The sequence below is a fragment of the Stegodyphus dumicola genome, chromosome 6, assembly GCF_044657685.1.
Source record: "Stegodyphus dumicola isolate Sdum_Otavi_A_Nest chromosome 6, ASM4465768v1".
NCBI lineage: Eukaryota > Metazoa > Arthropoda > Arachnida > Araneae > Eresidae > Stegodyphus > Stegodyphus dumicola.
This window is the reverse complement of record NC_140773.1, coordinates 54,717,824-54,744,510: the sequence shown is the minus strand read 5'-3', so window position 1 is coordinate 54,744,510 and position 26,687 is coordinate 54,717,824. Positions and strand designations below refer to the sequence as shown.

General features: G+C 29.8%; 1 protein-coding gene across 2 annotated transcripts in view; it reads right to left on the bottom strand.

Annotated features, from left to right (window-relative positions):
• LOC118199897 (katanin p80 WD40 repeat-containing subunit B1-like) overlaps positions 1-26,687 on the bottom strand; it is a 162,054-nt gene that overhangs the window by 19,988 nt on the left and 115,379 nt on the right. The window contains exons 6-15 of one of the 2 annotated variants that reach the window (XM_035371764.2): positions 24,228-24,311; positions 20,532-20,647; positions 16,753-16,824; positions 13,978-14,128; positions 13,085-13,215; positions 10,214-10,264; positions 9,884-10,005; positions 9,619-9,666; positions 6,282-6,796; positions 4,919-5,089 (exon numbers count right to left, since the gene is read on the bottom strand). In XM_035371764.2, coding sequence (XP_035227655.2) covers positions 4,919-5,089; positions 6,282-6,796; positions 9,619-9,666; positions 9,884-10,005; positions 10,214-10,264; positions 13,085-13,215; positions 13,978-14,128; positions 16,753-16,824; positions 20,532-20,647; positions 24,228-24,311 — 1,461 coding nt within the window. The remainder of the gene's footprint in view (positions 1-4,918; positions 5,090-6,281; positions 6,797-9,618; positions 9,667-9,883; positions 10,006-10,213; positions 10,265-13,084; positions 13,216-13,977; positions 14,129-16,752; positions 16,825-20,531; positions 20,648-24,227; positions 24,312-26,687) is intronic. The other variant, XM_085818324.1, reaches the window with a different exon arrangement.

The window sequence follows — 26,687 nt, the reverse complement described above, 5'->3', positions numbered from 1 at the left end:
ATTGAATTATAAGCATATTTTAATGAATAGAAAAATACACAAATCAACAATGAAAAATTGTGAATGTAATATTCAGAATTCTAACTTCTGTATCAAATATTAATTTAAGTTACCATAACTACTAATTAAAGCAGTAAGCTGCGCTTTTTAAAACAAAATATATACAAACATAAAGAAAGTTTTAAAAAGGCTTTCTTTTAAATAAGTTTAATAAAGTTATTAAATTATAATAAAAGAAGCATATCCTGGTGATCTCTAGTTACATATTTTTACTTCCTTGTAAGAAGTAAAGTAAGTATTGCAATCATGAAAAATTTCAGATATGATATTTCAATGGAAATATCCATTTTGACCATACCTGAATCTATTTGTACATTTTTTTTGGGGGGGGGGGCATGAGATCTGTACATATGGACATAATAAAGAACTCTTTTTTTCTAAATGGATTCAAAAGGAATATTTTGTGATGTCTGTACTTACATACGTATGCATCTTGCATAACTAAAAAAAGGATTAACCATAGAACATTGAAATTTCGTATATAATACTACTATAACATCTAGTTAAGTACCTCCCTTTTTTATTGCAGTTGGAAGTATCAAATGCATATATAAAATTTTATTACTACTTTGGTCTATAATTAATTTTTCAGCAGCATTTTGCGCAGAAATAATTTTAAAATCTTTTTGTTTAAAAAGATTTTTATAATACAATATATATAGTATTATATATATACATATATACACATACACACCTCCTTAAGTGGCATTTATTTTCATAATCGTTGGTCGTAGTCATACACTTCCAATTACAGAAGGTTTTAAATGACGAAAATATTCATGTTTAGAAAATGGCAGTTTAAAAAAAAATTGCAACAAATAATGAAATCTAACTTTTAATGCAGTCTCTGATTTTTGTACTTATATATGGGAAAGTTTTATACTCGTTATAAAAAAATAAAATTAGAAGCCTGACCCCTGTATGGCAAAAAATGATTGGGATATTTAAAATATGCAATTTTTTACATAATTTTCAACTGATGGATCAACTGAGGGATGGTTTAATTAAGTTAAAATAATTTGAGGATGTAAGTTTAAATGAAGAGCAGCAACAAATGTGTATAACTTAATAGGCTGTAAGAAGCCATGTGGTGTCAATATCGGATTTTTTTCATTAGAGATAAGCGGTTGCTCAAATATGCTACAATCTTAAGCAGTAACATATTTGAAAATTAGAAATTGTTATTATGAAAGATATAGTCTGAAAAAATTAAGAATACTTCATGAGCTTTGATTATTTGCTTGCATCATAGCAAGCATAAATGCAAATGCATCAGCCATTCTATTTTTAAGGTTAGTGATTATTTCGTATAAAGCTGCTTCCAACCTGTCCTTGAATTGAACAGTTGATCGCTAAATTTAATGATCAAATTTAATGATGGGTGATTAAATATTAAAATAGAAGGTTTAACTACAGAATATCAGAACACCACGAAGCATTAAATTGTACAAAAGGTCCATAAAATGTAATTTTATGTCACTTCTGTGTACATGCAGCAATACTTCCTTTATACTAAAAAAAATCAATGTTTTTATAGAATGCAATTAATAAGGATTTACATATATCCCTTTAATACTACATAGATTACAATAACACTTGCATGGACTATAAGCAATAGTGATTTGTGGAAAAACAAATCACTTCTATGTGGATATAACATTACTTTCTTTGCATTATATTGTTTTCTGTTAACAGAAATACTGAATTTGTTTTTATAAGACAGAAAAAATAAAATTCAAAATGTTTTTAATTTTCTTAATAACCTGTATATAAAACTTTCATAAATTTTTTTTTATTAAAAAACAAAAGTTCCATTTGATTACACACAAAAATAAATCTACATATGCAATACTCTCAGTACAGTGGAACTTCAGATCACAAACAATTCACTTCGTGAACACATTATTTGACCACAAAATGCCTTGCAGCTTGCATGAAGAATGGTGTCTTGAATTAGAAACATTCAAGACAGAAACAAATGATCTTCAAAGGTATTTTGAGGTAATCTGTGCTATTGAATTAATACTCAGGGTTTTCTTGAAACATCAGTTCCATTCCCTAACTCTCATAACAAACCCTGGCAGCCACTGTTTTACAGGATCATGAATTTGGCCTCGAGGAAATGATGGCAAGAGTATATTATAGGCTGAGAACTTTGAAAGTTAGGATATTTTGTAATCTAAAATATTGGGTCTCTAGTCTGGGGCTTGAAAGTTAACATTGAACATGTGAAAGAACTATTAGAATAATAAACAAAAGAGAAAGAAATGCGGCAATTTCAGAAGCAAGACAATAACAGAAAAGACTACCATAAAAGAAATGTCTTCAGAAGCAAAGGAAGGAAGAAGGGAAGATCCTAGTTCTTAGACCTCAAAGTATCTGCAAAATGGAATATGATGCAAGGATTTTTTATGCAAAGATATCACCCTGATAAAGCAGCACCAGGCTACAGCGCATGCATTTCAAATGACCAAGCCCATGTTTCATTTTAAAAATATTTTAAAACTTAGGCAATCACAAGATGCAAATTTTTAGTGAAATGAATGCTCATTGAATTTGAACTTCAAGGCACTTATTACTATTAGATAATGCTCCATGTCACCCCCAAGATTTAAATCCTCCCAATGTCAAAATACTATTCCTACCTAACCTAACACTACTTGTTACTCTAACCATTGGATCAAGGTATTATTTATACCTTTAAAACATATTACATAAGAATAGCATTAGAGTAGATTTTTAGATGCAACCAATTCAAAATTGATTAATGTAATGGAAGCATGGAAGATATTTTCAATCAAGAACTGAATTGACATCATATCTTTGTTGCTGAAAGAACTGAAAGCATCAACATTAAATGCATGCTAGAAGAAGATATAGCCCTCTTCAGTTGAAATAGAAAACAGGCATGAATCTTCAGAAAATGAAATTGGTGGCATATTAGAACGTGCTAAATCAATCGGAGGAGAAGGTTTTACAAAATTTTTATAGAAGGAAGAAAATGCCAGAACTTTAAATGAAGAAAGAAATTCTGAAAGGGAAAGCAATCTCACTCCACTGAAATGACATTCTCAGTTGATTATACTGAGCAATGACAACGAAGAAATTTATTAAACTAAAGTTGCATTAAATTAAAATATGTAATATTTTTTGTTTTGTGCTATACAAACATATATATTTTTAATAAAATTTAAGTTGTTCATGTATAATTTAAAAAAATATATCTGTTTTTAATACGTTTTTCGAACATAACCCCCCTTTTTATACTGCCTCTGAGTCTCATACAACACGGTTTCACACAACATGGGATTTTCTAAGAACTTATCTACCGTGTTATATGAGGGTATATACTGGTTTTAATTGCTTTCATGATTCTGTGTTATGAATTTATATACAAAGTACAGTTGTTAAGCTCAAATAAATAATCAGCAGTGGTTCAAGAATGAATTAATCTATTTTACATTAATAGTATAGGAATATAGGAAAAGCAGCTTGTGGTTAAGAAATTTTTGGATGACGAATGGCATTCAGGAATGAATTAAATTTGTGAACTGAGATTTTACTGGATAATTTTACACTCCATATAAGAAATCTGGTATGTTACACACAGGCATCAGATTCCAGCATATAATTAGGTATTACACTATAATATAGGGATGCTATACACAATAATAATATCAATTAATTTAAAGATCAAGATTGTAAAGATTCATTACTCATATTTTACCTTAATCTACTAATACATAAATAACTACCCAATACTTAATAACAGTAAAAGCCTCACTATCTGACATTAAACTACCAAGAAAACTCAAATAACCAAAATATTTTTGAATTTGAGAAATACTTTTAATATGAAAAATTAAGCAAATAAGTGGTTTGTAACACTGTCATAATGTATGATAGAGCTATGACTCGAATTAAAGGAAGACTGTTGCCAAGCACTGTGATTTAGCACCAATAAACAGATAAACATTTGTCACAACCCAATCATAAGATCTTTGACTTGGCTTCATGCAAATCTGATTAATTCTGGATAAGTTGGTTTAATTTTTATTTTAATTTAATTTTTATAAAAAACAATATAAGTTAACTGCTATTTATTTTTTCTTCAATTGCATTTTCAAAATTACAGAATTCTGAGATAAAAAAAATTGCAACTTATGTGAAAATGGATAAACATTGGCTGCACAATGTAAAAAATTATGAGAAGCGATTGAAGTTTCTTATATGTTATATTCCAAATCGTGTATATATTGGTTACCTAACTAAAGAGTGACCTGCTCCTTCAAACTTCTGCCAGAATGACTAATGCAAGTTTGGCAAGATTTTTAGCAATTTTTGTGGTCGATGGAAATTCATAATGAAATATGATCTTTTACTTCGTTTATATATGAATTGCCCTTTTTCTTTCAAAATCTTGCAAAATTTAAATGTAAGTGTTTCCAATTCAAACTGACACACACAAAACAAAACAAAACAAAAAAAAAAAAAAAAAAAAAAGAGAGAGAGAGAGAGAGAGACTCTTTTATAATCTTGAACAGGAAATATTTTTCTTTCGTTCGCCTGTCTTTTCTACTGTGAACTGTGTGCTTTTGACATGTTAAATTATTTGGAACTTTAGCTCAAAGAATTCAGCATTTCCAGAGCTTTCTAGATATTTCATCTTTTATTATGCATTAATAATTAAAAGGTATAAAGACAATAACTCAAATCAAATTTAGTAATGACAATTTTTTTAAATTAATATGATTTTTGTTTTTATTACTTACTTTATAATCTGCACAAAAATTAAACAACTGTTAATAATTTTACTAAAAGAAAATTTTAAGCATTAATTCATGTATATAATCCTTACCTTAATGCCTTTAGATTTCATGACAGCAATGATAATTTGAATTTTTTTTAGCCTACTCTCAAAAACCATTAGAAGAGGTTGATGTTCCCGGCAAATAACATTCATTGCTTCAGCTTCAGTAACTTCTGGCTGAACAGACTGACTAATTCCAAGAAACTGTTGCATTGATTTCTAAAATAATAAAACTATCAGTTTTTTACATAATAAAATCAAACTTTTCTGAAAGTACTAAATTAGAATTATGTGAAAAAATGATTAGATAAAAGTAAATTTTTCTTTCTATATATATAAAATGAAAAACAATATATATATAAATATCGAACTCAAAGTGAAAATATGTTTAAAATGAATTGTTTTTTTGTTTTAAATCAATCTCTGTGCTTAAATAAAGAAGAATCTGTATGTATGAATATTCCTCACATTGTGGGAAAAAGGCAATACCTACTGCTACCAAATTTTGAACACACATAGTCTTTCACCAGAACATGTCACTTTGAAGCTTGGATTTTGAATTTGTTTCTCATTTCACATCTTGTGTTAATTTAATGACATTTTAATGAACAAACTCGATGATTTAAAAGCAATGCGCTGCACTCGACAATGTGTAAGATATTCCATATTTCAAATTTAATCACAAAACTCTACCTTTTCACAGAAATGTTCTGCCACTGCCCAAAATAAAACATTATCTTCTAAGCACCAGTGTGCTGTCATTTCATACAGAATAAGATGCTTAACTTTTCTTTTAATCTCTCTGTTACTGATTAACAAACTAAGCAATTTAATAAATCCAGTATTTCATTTCTGTTATTATTAATTACTAGCAGGGCATCTTAAAACTATTGTATACTTTTTCTTTTTTTATAAATAAGCATTTGTAGATGGTTGGTCACACAAGCAATTAATAAAATTAAAAAAGAAAAAAAGAGAGAGATAATTTTTTTACCTTATTAAACAATGAAACCTTAAAACAATAAAGATTAAGTTAAAAAAATATGCTGTTCCTAATCAAAAACAGACTGAACACAAATTTGCATCTTTAAAATTATATTGCTGTGTAACCCTCCAACCAGCCATAGGACAGGCTCCAAAACTGCTATGGAAGGAGGTAATTTTTTTTTCTTTTATAATAATGCTAAAATACCACTGGTACTTTAAACCTGGATTTTTTTTCCCTTTTAAAATACTGTTTTAATTTCTTGGACACATTTTAACATGCAAGTATTGTGTACTAACTTAAAGGTGTTACAAAAATTCTAGGACATACATAGATGGCCTGGCGAACTGCAGAGTTAATAACCAATATCAATTCTTCAATTCCTTAATACATACAATACTTTTAATGAAATAATGTTTCACTTACTGGCAAAAAATCATCCACATCTAAACCAACAGGCTTATCCCTTTGCTCTGGGACATAGTCAGGTGCAACAGAAACAGGTTTTGCTTTCATATGATCTGGATACATTACTACTCTCTGCATGAAGGTATCTTTGTCAGGCACAAATGTAGTAGGCCGTACAATAGACACAGCTTCTGGGGGATAACCAGACCACCTGATTGCAGTTGCTCTTTCACAAGGTTTCTTAATTCCTTGCACATTTCTGTCACCACCAAATGTAGGCTTTGAACTAAATGTATCAGGAACATTACTAAATGGAGTATACATAGGAGATCTTATATTTGTAGAAGGGGAAGAGATAGTAGTTGGAACACAATGGCTTCTTAATGGAGATCCACTCTTAATTGGAGATGAAACAGGAGATTTAGATAGTTTTTCAGGTATTTCAGTGACAGTATATGTTGACTGTACAGATATAGATTTAGTCTCTTTTTCAACACTTTTAATAAAGAAGTCCCCTTTTACAGGTTCAGATACTGCAATTGAGAAAATATTCATTTAATTTCAGGTAAGAAGAAATATAATAATAAACTGCAATTAACTCTCTGAGTGATATGCTTTTTGGATTCTATCATAAAGAGATATATTTAAACAGCGTTTATTAATTAGATTTATGTAATTAATTATTTTATTCAATGTTTTCATAACCTTCGATTTATCAAAATGATGGCTATATCATAAGCAAAAATAAAATTTAAAAAATTCAAATGAAAAGGTAATATGCACCAAGTAACAACAAACTTGATGACTGCATAAAAGCATGTCAAGCCACTCAGAAGTTTAAAAAAAATACATAAAAGAATATAATATATTAGATATTAAAACTTGATAAACATGCTTCATTTTAAGCTATCTTCATATGATACATCATTTTATAGAGGTACATATAAAAATTAAGATTAAAAAATTAATATGCTAAATTTAATACAAATTTATGGAAAAGAAAAGATATATGACAATATGTATGTTTGTAAAATAATTATTCATTGCATCACATGCATGAAGGTCAATTTGCACAGAACTAAATATTATTATGTATTCTCAGTACTTGTAATGTAATTGAAATTTCAAAATTGTCTTTCATATTCAAGCTAATCAAATTTAACAAATACATATTTAATTATTTTTCTATGTACTTCAAGCTAGGAAGCTAAATGCTAAAATTAGTTCTGAAATAATAATAATAGTAAACACTGAAAATTTTCTTTGACAAATATCAGTTCTATAACAATGTTTAATAAAAATATATTTTTTAATTAAAATTTTGGCTTGATAAAATCATAACAGTCAACAAACTGCATCAACAGTAAATACTAGCTTCTTTTTGTAGATCTGATTTCATTAAAACAAGACTTGTAGGAAACAGGCATTCAGACATAATAAATTTGTGTACATGTATATATTATGCAAGCATGATGTATATATTACGGATTATACACCTGAACAACATAAACACTTTTTACATATTTAATGCAATATTTTTTTATGTTCTTTTAAAAAAAGCTTTTAATATAAATTGAAAATACTTTTCAGTAAACATGCTGACATATAACCATCAAATTTATTTGATAATACTATCTGATAAATTTTTAGATCAATGATTTACCAACAAATCATAAATTTCTTTAAATAATCTAAAAACTAAATGAGGTTTTTAAATCACTAATCACCTATAGATACACACAGACCTTTTCAAAATAATCTGAAAACATTCAGGTTTTCAAATTTCTAATCAACTGGAGAAAAATTTGACTTTAATAACTTGAAAAACCTGAACCTGACTGAAATAACCTAAAATAATTTAGATACTTAAATTTTTTTTAACTTTCTCTTCTTTTTTCAAACACATTTTTAGAAAGTTAAATTTTGTAATTTTAAATTAAAGAAATTAAAAGAGTGCAAGCTAAGAAGTGTAAGCTTTGTAACAATCGAGTTCAACACAAAAGTAATTTGTTTGTAAATTAACCACAGGCTCAAGATTTGAAACTAAATAGTACTTTTACTATTTAACACAAATAATATCAAAACAAAACAGTTACAACATATTTTGAAAAGAAAGTTTTATGAAATAAATAATAATGTAACACAGAAACTTCAACAAAGTCATAAAATTTAAAATTTAAAAATCCTTTATTAATAACTATGCTTAAAAACTATGATCACAAAATAATTCTTATATTCTAGTAAAAAGAAATAGGTTAAAACAAATTATGATTAAGATCACTACACAATGCTAAATTATGCCCTAATCATACTTAAGTATGTACCGACATTTAAATTTTTAAATACAGACAGTGAAAAGAAATTTATATTTTAAACTTGTGCTCTAATTTCCCATTGTACAAAAAAGTTAACTTACACAAGTGGTTTACACAAGTTACGGTGGGGTCTCAAATTGATGACATTCTAGCTACATGCACCCCCATAGTAATTTTATATGATGTACAAAGACATTTCAATTATGCATTTGTTACAAATACAGTATTATAAATTTTTCACGATTTCAGTAATTTGAAGTTAAGAGCTTACATCATTTTCCTTTCTGTTAATATCAAATGTGAGTAATCTGCCAAAAATTCTATAAATGAAGCTAATTAATTTACAATGTGATATAAATCTTATTCAAGGATATGAAGATAAAGATTTAACATTTATTTGTACTTGTTAAAAAATAAAAAAGCTCAGTTACGAATTTTTGAACTAAGAATAATCACTTTGTTTGAGAATACCTTTATATGTGAACAGCTAGCTTTATTCCAAAGTTGAAAATTAAAAAGAAAAGAACCCAGTTGACTGATGGACATTTACAATCCACAAAAAAGATAATGTCTAGCAATTTCTCTCCAAGACTACAAACTTTCGCAGAATCGAAGTGCATTAGAATTATTTCAAAGAAATGCCACTCAAATAATGAAATGTTTAGTTGTAAATATATTTAAATTACAAAGTGCAACCTACAGAAAAAAAAAATATCTTACAGGTACCAAACTTTTATATTTCAGGTAGAAAATAAGTAAAAATTAATGTTTTCTCCCTGCAATATTATCTGATAAATATTTAACAAGTTAAATTAAGGTTATTAAAATTTTGGGGAGGTATAAAATTTTGTTTTGTAAAAAAATGGGGCTGTTTCCAGATCATGCATTTGGCTCACATGCAGTCTGAGTTTGATATGACTTAACTTTCAAAACGAGACAGCAATAGCCAAAACACACACCTCAGTTTTCTACTAAATCAAATCTATAAAATTTCACTAATAAATCAAAATGGGAAAAAGCTAAAGGAACAAAATTCATACCATCCAAGGGGATTGGGAAGGGATCACTCTTAGGTGGGGTACGACACACTAACAAAAGGAATGAAAAAAATTATAAGAATTTAAAACATTAATAATTTAAACATTTAAGTAATATTAAATAGGTCTGAGAAATACAGGAAAAGTAAATTTATTAAATGAAAACTAGAACTAAAAAAACTATTAAAGATAATGAGGTCTATAACTGACTCTATAAATGAACAGGGGAAAAATCTATATGGATACATAATAAATAAAAGGTTCATACATTCACTTTTTGGAACGAACACTTGTTCTCCATCAATCACTTCAATATCATCATAATTGAAATTATCATTTTCAACATCATAATCCTGATTGGCACTATCAACAATTTTCATATCCAAAGACCTGTAAAAAATACCCCTAACACATTTGAAAAATGCAGTATTGCATGAGATCATAAACTGTCACATTAAAATTTAGAATTATTGACTTATTTCACACTCATAAATATCAAAACATGAATAAAAAATGGTTTGATGTAAATACTGCAAAATTTATAGAACAAAGAATAATTAAGAAAAAAATGCATAAGATAATAAATATATATACTTACGTTAGTTTCCTGTTCCCTGATTCCTTTTCAAAATTTTTTCGCAGATGAGTACTAAAATTAATGAAACAAAATTTAAAATAATAAATAATATAACAAAATTATACTATACTATAAAACAGCAAGATAACAATGTACATGCTTTCGGGTAAAAACACTAATTCTGAAATGCAGCAAAACAGCAATCAATGCAGTTTTTGTTCATGTGATTAGCATCTACATTCATCTATATATCCTAATACCCAAAAACCTAGTACCTCAACAGTAAAAGCAGTCCATTAATTGATTAAACAGCATTACAATAAAAGTTTCAAACTAAAAACACAAATACAGATTTCTTACAGAAATATTTCAATACATTTAATTCTATAAAAGTTGTATGCATATTTTGTATGAAACACAACTACTATGCTTATAATTAATGGAATATTGATATCGTAATAATTTTATCCTAATGCAAATTTTTTCTATAGTTTCAATTCTAAGACATTTTCTAAAATTTTGCAAATTTCAAACTTTCTCAGGAATGCCAAATAAATCTATGACTATCACATTTTTGAATTTCAGCTTAAAGTGCCAGATTATTTTTCATGCTTAGTAACTTTAACCCTGAGTGGCATGATCACATTTCTCTCAGGCTCACCAGCGACCGAGCGGTAAAGTCGCTGAACACTGGTAGTTCGGTCCGAGGTTTGAATCCCGCGAACGGGCTGGCTGCATGGGTGTTTTCGTGGTTTTCCCCATGTGTAACGTGTATACGAGCCAGTTCCCCTTAGAAAGTCCTCCACGAAGGCATCCCTCCTCTTAGGCAGATAGCCCTAGTGTGCTTTGCCATAATTAAATACACCACACACACCACATTTCTCTCATCATGAGACTTTTTTCGTATATATTAGTCGGTATTTATTAGTTTATAATTAAAAGTATTTTGCTTTCTTACTTTCTTTAATGACGCAAATATCATCTTAACGAATGAAAGCTTATGAAAGATTAAAATAAGTAATTACACAAATTTGGCTAATAAATGCAGTTTCAATACAAGTCTTCATAAGCAGATCCCAAAACCTATGCCACAGAGAGAGGCAGCGCTAACAGCAAAGAGAATTATGCCTCAATTTTTGCTAGATTGCTAGTGTACATTTTTGCCAGTATACAAGAAACTTAATTTTGAAAATATCAAATATATGCATTAATTTCTAATTTTTTGATATCTTATTATAACTGCCAGATTACTTTTCACATTTAAATAATTTTACAATTACTGAGATATCTTTACTACATCTAAATATGTATTATAGAAAAACGTATACACATTGAAAAAACTATGTGTATGTGTTATAGTGCATCAATATACAAGCCACTTAAATCTTATAACTTGTCTTGTAACATTATTGGAATTTGATCGTATATAACTTTAGTGGTCAATTTAAATGTACAGAATACATATTTATAAACATGCTAGTTGCTGCTGCTTATCAAAACGTTTTTCTGAAAGGAGGGTAACCACTAATTTCACAAAGATATGGATGCAAATCCTAGGCCTCAAAATTTCATGATTTACCTCAAAATCATTTCAAATATTTTGACTTTTCCCCTCCTATAAAAAAAACTACTATCGCAATGCACAGTTCTCAACAAGCTGGTAACAGTAAATGCACATATTCTGAGGAACGTGAATCTGTTAAAAGGAATACAAACAATATATACTGAATGAAAAATGCAACACAATAATAATGTAATAGTTATACTAACAATAACAACAGAAGGAATAATATAAAAAATAATAGTAAGAATAACAAATATTCCATTTACTTGCACAAATTCCTCTTCAACTTCATAAACTTTAAAATTAATAAAACAACATGGTACATACCAATTTTGAAGGGAGAGGAGCGGGAATGAGTTTACACAATTAAAAAAGTGCATATGAATACATGTACTAATATTGTTGTTAATGAATGCCTCTAGTAATTTTTTAAAATTGCTACTGTATATCATATTTGCTTTTGCCTTTTGTATTTGCTTTTGTCAATGGACATTGCAACTTTCACTAAACAACAGATAAAAACAAAATTTCTTCTTAAGCTTCTTTAGCTTAAGTTTTTGTAACTTTAATCTGAATATTCTCAGTATCAAGTAAAAGTCTGGAATGATAAATTACTCAAGGAATGACAGAAACAGACCATTGCATAATGCATCTTCAGTGCTCATAGAATCCTGCAGTCATGAAAGGCTAAAAATGAACAGACAACACAATGACAAAGGATAATTAAACCTAATTTACATTTTTGACAAGACGACTATGTCCAATACTATGAAGCATAAAAATTTCTTATATTATCCCTTTTAGCAATAGAGGATGGAAATTCCAAGGTTTGCTGCTTTTACAATGCATATTTATTTTATCTCCGCAAATGGAGAGAATAAATTGCCTTGGCTAAGATTTTAAAGACTGAATGAATGGCTTTGAAACACATGATCAAAGAATATCAATCTTAGAAATTCCAGGAACTGGTTTTTTTTGAAAAGTACACTTCCAGAATTCAATATTAAAGTTTAAAAGGTTTTGCAAACAAATAAAAGATTTCTAAATCATGCATAAAAGTGCTAAGAACGGAAATAAGCAATGGAAAAAGATAAGGAAGTAAACACAGTGACATTAATAGTAATAATAAAAGTCATAACAAAAATACACTTCTTATCTTGGCTCATAAAACAAAATGTAAAATTCTAAATGTATCTGTAGACTTTGCAATATTTCAAAGGAATGCACTTAATTTTTCACAACACAGCTAATTTTCTGGTGGGGGGGACTCATAATAATTTTTTTACAAAATTATTTTTAAGCAATTTTATAAACAGCTGTAATCTTACCCAGGCATCGGATTTAGGCACTGATTTGGAATATATGCCACATTACTGTTATCTACTTTTGAGAATGGCTTCAAAGTATCCAGTTGAACAACATATACTGAGACACTATTCATGGAGAAACTACCTGCAATCTGAAAAAGTATGTGCAGTAAGCAAACAGTGGTAGAACTACAATTGTTATGTAAATTTTATTATTTTCTTATCAAAATGAATGCAAGCACAATAGCATAACATGAATATAAATGAAACCATGAAAACATACTAAGACATTAAAAAAAAAAAAAAAAAAAAAAAAAAAAAAAAAAAAAGAGAGAGAGAGAGAGAGAAAGAGGATGAAAAACAAAAGAAATATCAAGCATTTCACAAAAATTACTGCGTCGAATGCAGATTCTTTTTATTTTATAACACTCATTATACGTAATGCAACATTAATCTATAATGCATATATACATGTGAACAAACTTGGTTGACTGCTATAAATGTAAGCTCTGGAAAGAAATGTTTAGTTTGTAAAGTCATTCTACTTTGCAGTATAGTGCATGTATACTAAGTCTCAAGAAATTCAGTTTTGGTTACAAGTTCTAACACAAGTTACTGCCACTGCAACATATGATACAGAAATCATATTTCAGACTTTATTCAAGGTAGCAATGAAGACAAAATTCTATTTATATGAGAAAAATTGCACTAATTATAAGCTAAACATAGGCAGGAATCAAACTGGAGAAATCAAATTCAAGGCAGGAAATAAAACTGCTGTACAAATCCTGGTTTTTTAATCTTGCTTTTAATTAAAAATAAATAAATAAATAAAATGCTTAATAGTTTTTATTTTAACTTTATTACCTGGAAACCAAACGACAGAAAGAAAATTATTAACATCAATTACTTACCAGCTGGTTTTGAGACATTGTCATATCATAAACTTTTCCCCAGCCAGTCAGAACAGAATCATAAGTACAACTTGGTTCCCAGCCATAAACTTTCATTATGTCCTGACATCCACTGAACATACATAACCCACTTGTGTGAAAACATACGCACCTTCATGAAGAGAAAAATTATGTAATCAAACTGGTGTGCATAAATATAACTACTGACATAATAAAATGGGAGAGATTAAATAAAAGAACACAAAGTTTAATCTTCATCACTGAGTTTCCCATTCCCATTCCACTTTCCTTAAAAACCGGAAGTCTGACTTTTAGGTGCATAATAGTCAACAAATGATTAAGTTAAAATAAATTTTAAACACATATGAAGCTTTAATATGAAATTATAAAATTGTTTTTAACTGTAAAAAGTGACTAATTTATAAATATAAATAACTGAAAATTAATATGACAAATGAGTTTCATGTTTTAAACATGCTAATCAGGTATATGCAGTCACCCAGGACTTCAAGAAATGGGTTTATAGGAGTGTGCATGACAGATTCACTGAGATTCTTCAAATGAGTTACAGCCTTATCTCTCTGTGCTGGAAAGCAAATCTAGACATTTACATTCTGCGATATTTGAAGCTAGGTACATTTTCATTTGCAATGGCTGAAAAATCTAGGCACTACTCTTAGGCAAGTTTGGGAAGAAAACATAAATATTGAAGTATGTTTATAGTGATAACACTGAAAATTTTTAAATTGCATAATGTTCCCCCTAGATGTCAAAAGTTAGGTGGGGGGGGAATGTATGACAAACTAAGAGAAAATTAGTAAATTCTAAACATAAATCATAGCTAGAGTGGTCAGATAATATTTTGCTTATCCTTGTTTATTTTAAATTTGTTCCCATTCTGCTTCTAGAATCTTCCTATGCTTAGTACTGTCCTATTATTGCAACTTTCATGTTTATATGACAATAATGGTCTCCAAAAATAAGGATAATTATGCTATTAATACCTAGAAAATACTGTATATTATTGGTGACAGAAGAACAAATTAAGCTTATTTCCCTCACCCCTTGAAACATCATATTATGCTGTGTTGTATAGGGATGCTATTTCTTCATTTCTCACACAATTTTTTACAGATTACATTAAAATATCAGAATTCTTTACTATCATGGGTATAAGAGATAAAGGGTACATCTAAGGTATCACATATTTTGCAAATTTTTATTTAATAGTATGGTATATAATGCAGAGTAGTGCACAGTACACACTAATATATATTGGTAAATAATGAAGTTCAATTGAAAATTAATGCCTCCAGGGCCATTACTTTTTATTTCATATCTGCAAAATCTTACTGCACCTGGAAGCTATATGTCTTCTATATAATGTGATTATATTTGCTTTGTTTCAAAGTGTCACTTGTGTACAGTGAACTGAAGAAGATGATGACCAACCAAGAGATCTGACAGCTGAGGCATTTCAATGAAATGATTTGTGATAACCATGGAATCAAACAGTGATAGATCACCACAGAGTTGAACATTTCCTAAAAAGAAGTGCACTTTATGGTAACCAACATGGTATGCTGGAGTTATTATAAGGTGTATGTGCATGCATTACATACCATGGATGCAAACACAAGAGTACAAAATATAGAGACAGCAAGTCTGCCAGAATCTGTTGGCTCAATACAGGCATAAGAGCATATTTTTCTTCAGCACATTCTCATGGGGGGTCAATTGTGAGTGCATCATTTTGACCCCAAGAACAAAAAATCATTGGAGTACTGTCACGCACCAAGAAGTTCAAAGCGTACCACAACTTACATGACTTTTTTTTTTAAACATTTCCAAGTCACTGACTTCTTGGAACAGAGAACCACAATAAACCCCCAATGCTATGTATCAGTGTTGGGGAATATCTATCTTCCCATGGCTGTGCCATGTTCAGAATAATTTCTATCTTATCCTATAACATGACAACACCTGTCTAAAGAGTTGAAACATAAGACAGTTTGCGATGCCTGCAATTCTAGAAGGTTATAATGCACCCACCATAGAGCCCCAACCTTGAGCCTAGTGACTTTCACCTCTTCTCAAAGATGAAAGAGCACCTTAAGGGACATCCCTTTCATTCTGATTATTCCGATGACATCCCTATTCTGATGATGATAAAAGTTACCATTCAAACCTGCTGTTGACAATTACTACCAGAATTCTTCTAGTACAAATTTGCCCAACTAGTCATGTACTGGTACAATTGCTTGGAAAGAGATGGAGACGATGTCAAAAAGTGAATAGCGCATTACACAGAGGACATGTATAACATGAATTGTAAAAATGGATTTGGGAGGTAAGTTCATAGAAGCATTATGTTTCAATCAACCTCCATACTATATATGTATAATTCATCAATTAATTTTCATTACATATGCTACACAAATATTCTACTTTATATAACATTAACTAATATCTTCAGCTTTATGCAACCCCAATTAAGTCTTGAAATATATTCATTCTAGTTACAGGGACACAAGTGTACATTAACATGCATTAAAAAATAATTATGCTTAAAACTTCAAAACTTTTACAATATCAGTATTCTTAACAAAGCTATCAGAAATATTTCTCTGAAAATTAAACAGCTGCTATTTTTTATATGACACTTTAATATGCTGTAATAGTTTTTTTACACCTATATGCAATATCTCTTGTTATCAACTTAATTCCACTGAAACTTGCAGCAGTGGGGAAAAAAGAATTGCTTATATAAATTACCTCACGGGAGGACCATCTCCACCAGAAGTAGACACAAGCTGGAAGGATTCTAAATCCCAAAATTTTACAGACCTAAAACAAAATTGTTATTGATATTAGCACAAAATCCTGCAATTATTAAGTCATAGCATATGATAAAATTAACTTCTATTGTAGCTTTTAAAAAAAATCAAGTAATATAAAATTTTCATTATGTGCAGATGGAATGGCACATACAAAGAAAATAATAACAAAAATTTTCATTTTACTTCATTGTTACAATAGTAACCACAAAATGAAAACCCACCTCAGAAATCTAAATAATTTTAGCATAGTTAGTTTAAATTATACCATTATATATTATGTGGTTTTTTTGTTTCGCTTTCTGACAAACACATTCTAAAGCAAATTTACTTGGAATGTATAAATTCCATCTCAGCTTTCACATGTGGAACAAAATGAAAGCTATATAATAAAGTATACTACTATTCAAAATCACGGGATAATATGAAAAAATACGTTCACTGATTTTTCAACCAGTGCCAAATGGTGTAATTATTTATGTCAGTTACCTGCAATTGGTGCAAAAATTGGAATTCTGCACAAAGGTTAGCTCATGAAATAAACCAATTAGGTGACTGATAAGGCATTACATAATTGATGCATGTTCAAAATCAGGTGTGTAATGTTGTTCAAGTTGCCTGCTCCATTTCTAGTGGTTTCATGGTTTGGGGTAGAATCATAAAATATGGCCATATTATTGAACTACGTATATCTAAGGAAGGTTCTATAACTGGTCAGAGGTACGCAGACAGATCTTTGAACCCTAAAACTGGTTACAAGTGCTGTTAGCCTGGATGAAAATGCTTCTCCACACTAAGTATTTCTGATGTCAGAATACAAGCACAGACTGAAGCAAGGCCAGCACCTGTGTATTCCTGTAGGTATGTATTAGTTATTGCCTGGCTTTGAGCCCCAAATTTTCAGAGAGAACACTTTGGAGGTTTGTCCCACTCCTTCCCCTACCACCAACCTCTTGACAGGTATTTTAAGTGCCCCCTTGCTGCAAAGACACTATACGGTTATAAACATCCATGCCTTCTATGGGATTCACATCCGGGTCCATCAGGACAGCAGTTAATGTCACTCATCACAATACTAGCTAGTCAGCAATGCCAGAATATCTGGAAACATAAGGTATCATTTGAATGAGCCAGCTTATTCACTAGACTTGATCTCATCATACTTGAGTATTAGTGAAATACCTTAGACCACCAAATGCATCCCTTAACCATCCAGGATCTGAGAAATTCACTCACTGAAAAAGGATGTCCAATTCCACAAGATTTAATCAAAAAAATAGGTAAATTCTATGAATTCAAGCTTGCATTTCTATCAGAGGTGACCATATACCACATTAAAGAAAGATTTGTTTCAAAACAGAGGAAATAATTTTCCTATAATTCTAAATTTCCATAAATTTTTACTTTGGATTCAATTATTTTGAGATTCATCAACTGGTAAATAATGCTTTTGTAGAAATTGTTGTTAGTCATTTTCTAATACGTAACAGTAAAGCTTTATTTCTGGCAATCAGCTTTAATTTTGGTAATGGTGTATTTAAAGAAAAGGAGATAAAATATCCTATCAGAGAATGAATGCTGAAATGTTATAGGAAGCACATTGAAGATGTTGATAAGAGCAAACAGCACCTAGATTATATGATCATTTTCTTCTGTTTCTTATTATTACATCACTCGCGTATTATTCAAAATAACAGCAAAAACCTTTATTCTGACATAACTATCAGAAGATCATTTGAGATCAGCTGCACACAGCAATTCCAGACAATCTGATTATACTTAGAGCAATTATTAAAAAAAAAATTCTCAAAATGATCAGAATTAACAGCAATAAACACACAGTTAATACAAGTAGCAAATAGTATTTATACACAGAGCAACCTTCCAAATCAGTATACTGGTTAACATTGCTGACTGCTTTACTGCTTGGACGGGCTCGAACCCAGGAAAACACTTGGATGTTGCGGCTTTGCAGCATGCAATCACTTAAAATATACAAAGCAGAACATTGAATCCATCCTTTAGGAGATTCTCCTTCAAAACTTAGATAAAACTTAGCAAAGTCATATTGTCACCCACAAGGTGCCCAAGGTCCATGTAAATGGCAAATGCAATTCCACATTCCTCATCATAATAAAATTCGAGGACTTTTTTTAAATGTTACTACAGTACAAAGTCCATAATGCAGACTCGTCGGAACTCTGGCGATTCCAGATTAGGCGTTTTCCCAGATTATAGATCATCAATTTTAATCTGGTAAGATGGCATGCAGAAATTATACTATTAAAAATATGACACCATAATTTATGAAATAAAAAGCAATTTTGATCTAAAGGGTATCAAATTAAAAAAAAAAAAAAAAAAAAAGCTTAATATTTATTTGTTTACTTCATTAAACATTTCTTTCAACGTGCACATGCGTACAGCATACGCACAAAATGTATGCGCATTCTTTACACGCATGCGTAATGTATACGCATTCTCTACGCGCATCCTTTGAGGTCCGGATTATAGATCATTCTGGATAATGGACATTCGGATTACGGACTTTGTACTGTATTACAGAAGTGAGATATGTCACCAAAGAAGGGGTGAATTCTCAAATGAACTTACATAACTGGAACTGGCATAAACTGATTTCATAATTCATATCAATGGAAATCAATGACGCATTTCAACAGCCGATGTCAATATTGTTGCACATCTGTGCCAAAGTACTGAATATGGAAAATCATATCATCACGGAAAAGAGGTTTAAGAGTGTAACGTGTTTGGTTTTGAGAAAAACTGAATTATGGCACCTGAAAAAAATAATTCTAATGCATTAATTTCAGATATTTGTTTCTTTCTTTTCATAAAGAGTAAATTATTAAAAAACAATACAAATAAATATGGATGTGTGTGTGTGTGTATGTATGTATGTATGTGCATATATATAATTAAAAAAAGTAATTAAATTAGGTAATTTTGCATTTGCTTACACACACACACACATATATATATAAAGTTGATCTGTGACCTTTTTATTTGCATGAAACAAACAGAAGAGCACTAGACTGAAACATTTGAATATAATAAAAGAAATTTTGAAAAGGGGGCAAAGCTCTTCCACCCTTATGACAAGACTAATTATTTACCACCTGAGAAGCAAAGACATCTCAGATATTTAACAATATTTATATTCAGATATCATACTAATTTTTAAAACATTTAATACAAAAATTTGGATGGATTTTTATGTCAAATAGCATAGGTTGTAAGATCATAATCAGCATGATTAATAACAAAAAAACTTAATTTTGTCACCGCTACTGCTTGTCTAGAGACATGCTGGTTTGACAAGAACTTCAACTGCAGGAGACCTACACTGATTATTTTTACTTTAGTACTTGCATTGTGAAACTAATATTACTGTCTTTTAATTATTTGCGCAGAATAAAATCTTTTGAAAAGGAAAAATATTTAAAATAAGCAGTTCTTATATATATATATAAGAAATTAAAATAACAGCAATGTAATACAGTCAAATACCGAAAATCTGCCGACCTGAAATCCGCGTTGCCTCTCAGAATATTTTAATTAACATACTGCTATAATTAGCATTTCAATTATCATACATAAGCTCTTCATACTGAAATTAAAAGAAACATTTCCTATTTTTTCTTTAATGTTCATTATTAAATTATTGTCATTTAAAAAGTATTTAACAATACTCACCTATCAGCACTACCACTAGCTAAGAGGAACTCGTTTGGATGAAATTCAACACCTGATACAGATGCAGTATGGCCATGAAATTCTGTTAGAAGTTTACCAGCACTAAGATCCCAAAGCTAAAGAGAAAAATTACAATAAAACAGACAAGTACTATCCAATTAACACAAATAATATAAATATTAAAAATGTACTTGGAATTGAGTAGTTTCTGAGACTGTCAATTAAGTATGGATATATAAAGTATACAGGATATCTAACATTAACTTTTGTTTAAATTCCTCAGCACAGCGATTCTCTGGAATTAACCTTGAATGAGAGAGACAACAGATGAATCCAATAATTTAATGGTAACAGAATAAATCTCTATAGGTTATAAGTGACACACATATTTTCCAGAAAAACTTCCAGCATGCTAATCCACCTAAAATTATACTTATACCTAAGTATTATTTAAAAGGTTTTGATTTTCTGAAGCTTCGCTTTGAATATCGAATGCTCAAATGTTTTATTAAATGAAAAATTCTGAAAGGAATGCATATAACATACAAAATTTAATGCAGATGTTAAAAGCATAAACTGCTGCAACCGTTGATCAGCTTGGCTAACGAAGGGTGATGTATAACTTTTTGTAAAAGAAGAAAGCAGTTTAGAATGTACTGATGGGATGGGACCTGAGATGTAGTTATTAGTTATTTGCAGTATGCAACTGAGATGAACTGTGCAGTTATTTCATCATTAGTGAGAATTTCATACCAGTTTTTGTGGTTGTATTGTAAGATCGTTCTCTGTTATCCCACATAAACTGAATTAGATCCTACAATGAACCTCGCGAATTCTCGCTCACACACGAATAAATTACCAGCACAAAAGAAGAGTGAAAAGTAACCCTCCTTTATTTAATTCAAATAATTAACAGACAGGCACGATCTTTGTGCTTTACAATAGCACTGCCAACTTGCGGTGAAACTAAAACATAGAATAATTCAAGTCAAAATCTAAAATACAGTAGTGGCAGATTAGCACGTTAAAACATGCGTAACAAGTTGACTCACAAAACCTAACAGGCGTGACGATAATCCAGAACGGCCAAGAGGCTTACCAGCATAACAGCAACAAAACGTGCACTGGCTAGGGAAAACACACTCTAAATAAATTGAGAGATTTACTCGTTTATATATGCACTTCACTTAACTTTACATCGTGGTGAGAAAATGTGAGGGCAAATTGAGAAGTTCAGTAAAAGCATCAAACTTAAAATAAAATTCATTATGCAAAATAAGGGAAACCCTACAGTTCTTCTACAGCATTCTGTAAGAAGAAAACTGTTGAAAAATATTTTTCATATTCTTTCTGAATCAAATGTAACTTAGTATTTGATAACTTAGGGAAAAGGTAACAAGTTTTTAGTCTCGCAAATAGCATTAAAAACTGAGAACTTAATGACAGTGTTCATAAGAACTGGAAGCATTAAAAAGGTGATAAACTTAGATTTCGGTTTTACATGCATGACTGTAAACAAGACACAATCTATATAATGTAGGCTTCTAGTAAATTGAACAACCATTTATAAAACAATCGTGTGATAAAGTGAGTAATTTTTCCTTTAATGCAATTGTCAAATGAAATTTTTTCATTCCCATCAAGCTCTCCATCTCTTTATGGATAGCAAAATGTTTTTAATTTGGAACCATACTGTAGATGTTTGGCATCCATTAAATGACTGATTATCAGGACATTGCCATCTCAATGGAACACTTCTGTTACATCATCCTCATTTACTACACTACTGCAAATTTCTTCACAAATTCCAGTAATTGTAAATTTTTGCTTTTTATTTGCAATATCCTAAAACCTTCAAATTCAAGGATATCATAATAAAGCTTAGTGAGAATCGAATATACACTATTGGTGATTATATCACGAGATTGATGACTAAGATATATTTGTTGTTTGGCTAAAAATATCTCAGTTCTATTCCATCCTAAGGAAATTAAGCCTAAATCGTATTAGTTTTGTTCTTTATTATACTTATATCTATTTGCTGCATACGCTTACGGCTTATCTGAGTCTGGATGAAATTAATTGCTATATATTACTATCTATACTTTAAGAACCTTTCCATTATGCCCCTGCCATGTATTTTGCTGACTTTTTAATGAAATAATTTATAGTTATAAGAATACTTTAGAGATGACAAACACACATGCACACCCTGTTTGGCAGATGATGGCCAACACATCATCATGTGCCAGGAGCATAACTGAAAACTATTTCTCCTCCTCAACACACTTTGCAACACAGTTGGCTTAAGTTTGCAATGGTCCCCAAGCATAATGTCACAATAAAAGGTTACCATGTTGTTTAATATTCAGTTACTGAAATTTAAAACAAAAATTGTTTTAGGCATGGCTATTTAAGTCATTTGCCAAACTGAAGTGTATTGATAGTTATATGGTGGCGATAAAAGTGAAAAATAATAATAAATGATTACATTGGCCTTCTTTCTCAATTTTTGCAAAATATCAGGAGATTTGGATATTAGACTAGTCTGTATATTGGACATCCATATTTCGGACTCTGTACTGTATAGGGGGGGGGGAAATGAGTGAAACCAACTATAGTTTTGCAATGCAATGAAACGAAAGAGATACCCATCTAATCTAATCTGTGGAGTTTTTGATTATACAAACAAAATCACGATATTTTTTGTGGGATAAAAATCAAAATCAGGAAAGAGAGACAAGAATTTACTTGAAAAAGAAGATAATTTCAAGGTGGCAAATAACATACACTAATTTGCTACACTGGCATATGTACATGTTTACTGGATTCACTACTTTTTATAGCTGAGCACTGATTTGAATGAAATCCATTAAAAATATGTAAATATATAAATAAAATTTATATTATTAAATCTTGGCCTCAGAAAGCTATTTTTTTTTTTCAAAAGCATCAAAATATGGAAAATAAATATGCCAATTTTTATTAAAAGAAGCTAAACTTCAGCAACTGTTATTTGTATTTTACTCATTTTTTCAATGGTTGTTCACATTTTCACATTTAAAAAAGAAATCTAATCTTAACTTTCAAGAAGAAAACCATACCAGTGCCAAACATTCTAATTGCAACTTCAGGTTAAAGTTGAATGTCTTCAAAAATAATATAGTGACTACTGTGCAAAATCAGAAAAACACCAGCATTCTTCATAATTAGAATTCATTCTAATAAGGTCCTTTTGGGCATAAAGAATTTTATTATAAATGGATTCTGTTTTAAAATTCCTGCAATTTTTAACTTCACCACACATGTGTTCTTATTTGTGTCCTCTTGTTGGTTAAAATAATAACATTACAGGTAAAAAATCTATTTTGAAATAAAAAATTTCAGTTATTTTCATTAATGCACTGAAAACATAAAATGTTCAAGGTGCCCATAATTGTATTATGTTCATAAACATGAAAACACAGTTTTCATTACCATTGTCTTAACAGGTCTGTAGCTGAATTTTATTAAAAGTATTTCAAGCTTAAAATGACAACAGCATATTATCTTGCTATTTATTTACTTATTTATTTATTTATTTAGTTAGTTAGTTTATTTGTGTGTTTTGTTCTTCTGAGTTTGCAACAGTTCTTGCATTGAATAGCAATTGTTTTTCTGAATATGGTAAAAAGCATATCTCGATTAAGTACTTACTTTCACAGAACCATCTTCTGCACCTGAGGCTACCCATTTACCATCTGGACTAAATTTTAGGGTATTGACAGCTTTGCTATGGCCCTGAAAAACCAACAAACATATATTTGGTTCAATTGTAATTGTAATTCAATGTAATATTTATTTATGTATTAAATTCAGGATTACAAATAGATTTAAAACAGTCTCAATAGAATTTCACACATATTTTAAATTTTAGATTCTTTACCATAAATGATTTTAGTAATTTTATTTATTTTTAGCCAGAAAAATATGGACACTAAATTGTTTAGTAAAAAACCATTTATTTTCTAAGTATTTCCTTGTCAAGAGCATGGTTAGTATTTCATTCAATGTTTAAAGATAAAAGTCTCCCTCGGTACATTTTATAACCTAACTTTTTTTTTTTTTTTTTTTTTCAAATCTTTTTTAGTAAATCACAAATGATCTTTATGTAGAACTGATCTATTATCTAAATAAATAAATAAAAGTTATTTATATTTATATCTATATATTGTTGATAATGTGAACCTTAGTCCTTAGACGGCTCATTTAGTGAAAAACCCACTTTAAAATATTTAGTATACTTAATTAGTTGACTTCAAATTTGCCTAGACATGACTTTGATGCTATTTAGTATGTATTAAACTCAACTGGTGTAACAAAATTTTATACTTAGTATCAATATTCAAAGTTATATATATATATTTGTGCAATAATTCAAAATAGATACTAAAAATTGATGTCATATATAATTTTGGGAAGGTAAATATGTATGCATCTAGTTGTTCTTGAAAAGTATGTATTTATTTAAGAAAATGTAAAAATGACCATTTTCCAACTCTGCAAAATTTGTCTTTACAAAAGAAAATATGCAAATACTTGGAAAAAGTATTTTTTTGCAACAGTAAGAATAATCATAAGATTGACTCATTTCAGTTAAAATGAATTTTGCAATTGTTTGCAATGATGCCATAAATAATGATGGCTAGATAGCTTCTTCAGGACTTCATCACTGCATCTGGAACAACCATTTCTAGATAAACTGAGCACATACCTCACAGAGAAGGTCCTTATTACCTAGTAACCAGAAGTATGTGTTTTCTAAACAGATCACAAAAGAGAGCTTTTCTTTTATAGAACTAAGCCATTCTTGGATACAGCAAGAATGGGGCTGTCAGTAATGAGTCCAGATTCAATACATAGAGTGATTCTTGATAAGTCATTATTTAGAGATAAATCCCCCACTTTTTAACTCTCCAATATAAAAGAAAATATAAGATAAATTTACACTTTGGCTGAAATGGAAACCTTGTATGGAGAGAATCATGCTGGAGAGCCACAGACCACTGCATAGCTTTGATGTTAGTGCTCAACATTACAGGAATGAGGTTCTTGAACTATATGTGATGCATTTTGGGAAGCTATTGGAGAATATTTCATTTTCAAAAATGATAAAAAGGTGACACAGAGAGCTTGACTGGCTAATGATTTTCTGAAGGAAGAAAGTATTTGCCGCATCATATGGCTATTAAAGTTGCCAGATCTAAATCCTATTAGCATGTTCGATATACTTAAGAAAGAGGTATAGCATGATGATGTGTGTACCCCCAGGATTTTCCAGATATTAAAATCCATGGTTTTACAAGAATGGAATTTGTTGTTAACAAAATGCTATGATTAATATGAAGAACACTTGCGAACCATATAAAACTTACAATTGGTGGCCACAATTCTTATTAACTTACGCATTCTGGAATTATAAATTAGTCACATTTTAGCCGTTTTTGGCTTCATTTGCATTTTATTTAACCATTTTTAGATGCATTTCACAAAACATATACTCTCCCACAATAGGCATCTGCCCACAAAATTTCATTCCAACATATTAATTATATTTCAAGACATCACATATTTTATGCATGCAACCTTATGTCTTGATACTAGTGTAATACTAAAATAGTGTCTGCAAAAAATTTCATTACTTTTAGGGTTTTGTCAATAACGTTTCACTTTAATTTCACCAGTAATAAATGAGTTAAGAAGCATTATATTTAAAATATATATACATTTTTTAACACAGCAATAATAAGAAATGGTTGCATAACTGACACATCAATATCTGATTTGGGAAATACATATATTATAAACCTTTGCATGCCTCTGGTGCCACAGTGGCAACATTAATAATATGCAATCCAATTCTATTATTATTTCTATCATGACATATGTAATTTACATCTCAGTATGTTATGTCTGTTACTAACATGTTCAATGCATATTTGTGCTTAACACCTGTTATTTCAGTAATCATGAATGCAAACTATTATTTGATTTTGCTATCACATATTTAAAAAAGAAAAATACAAAAGGGAAAAAGTTATTTCAAGCTGATAACAAAATGAGAAAAAAAGTGCAAAGAGGGGTTGTGCTGTCAAGTTATAATGGACAACAGAAAGG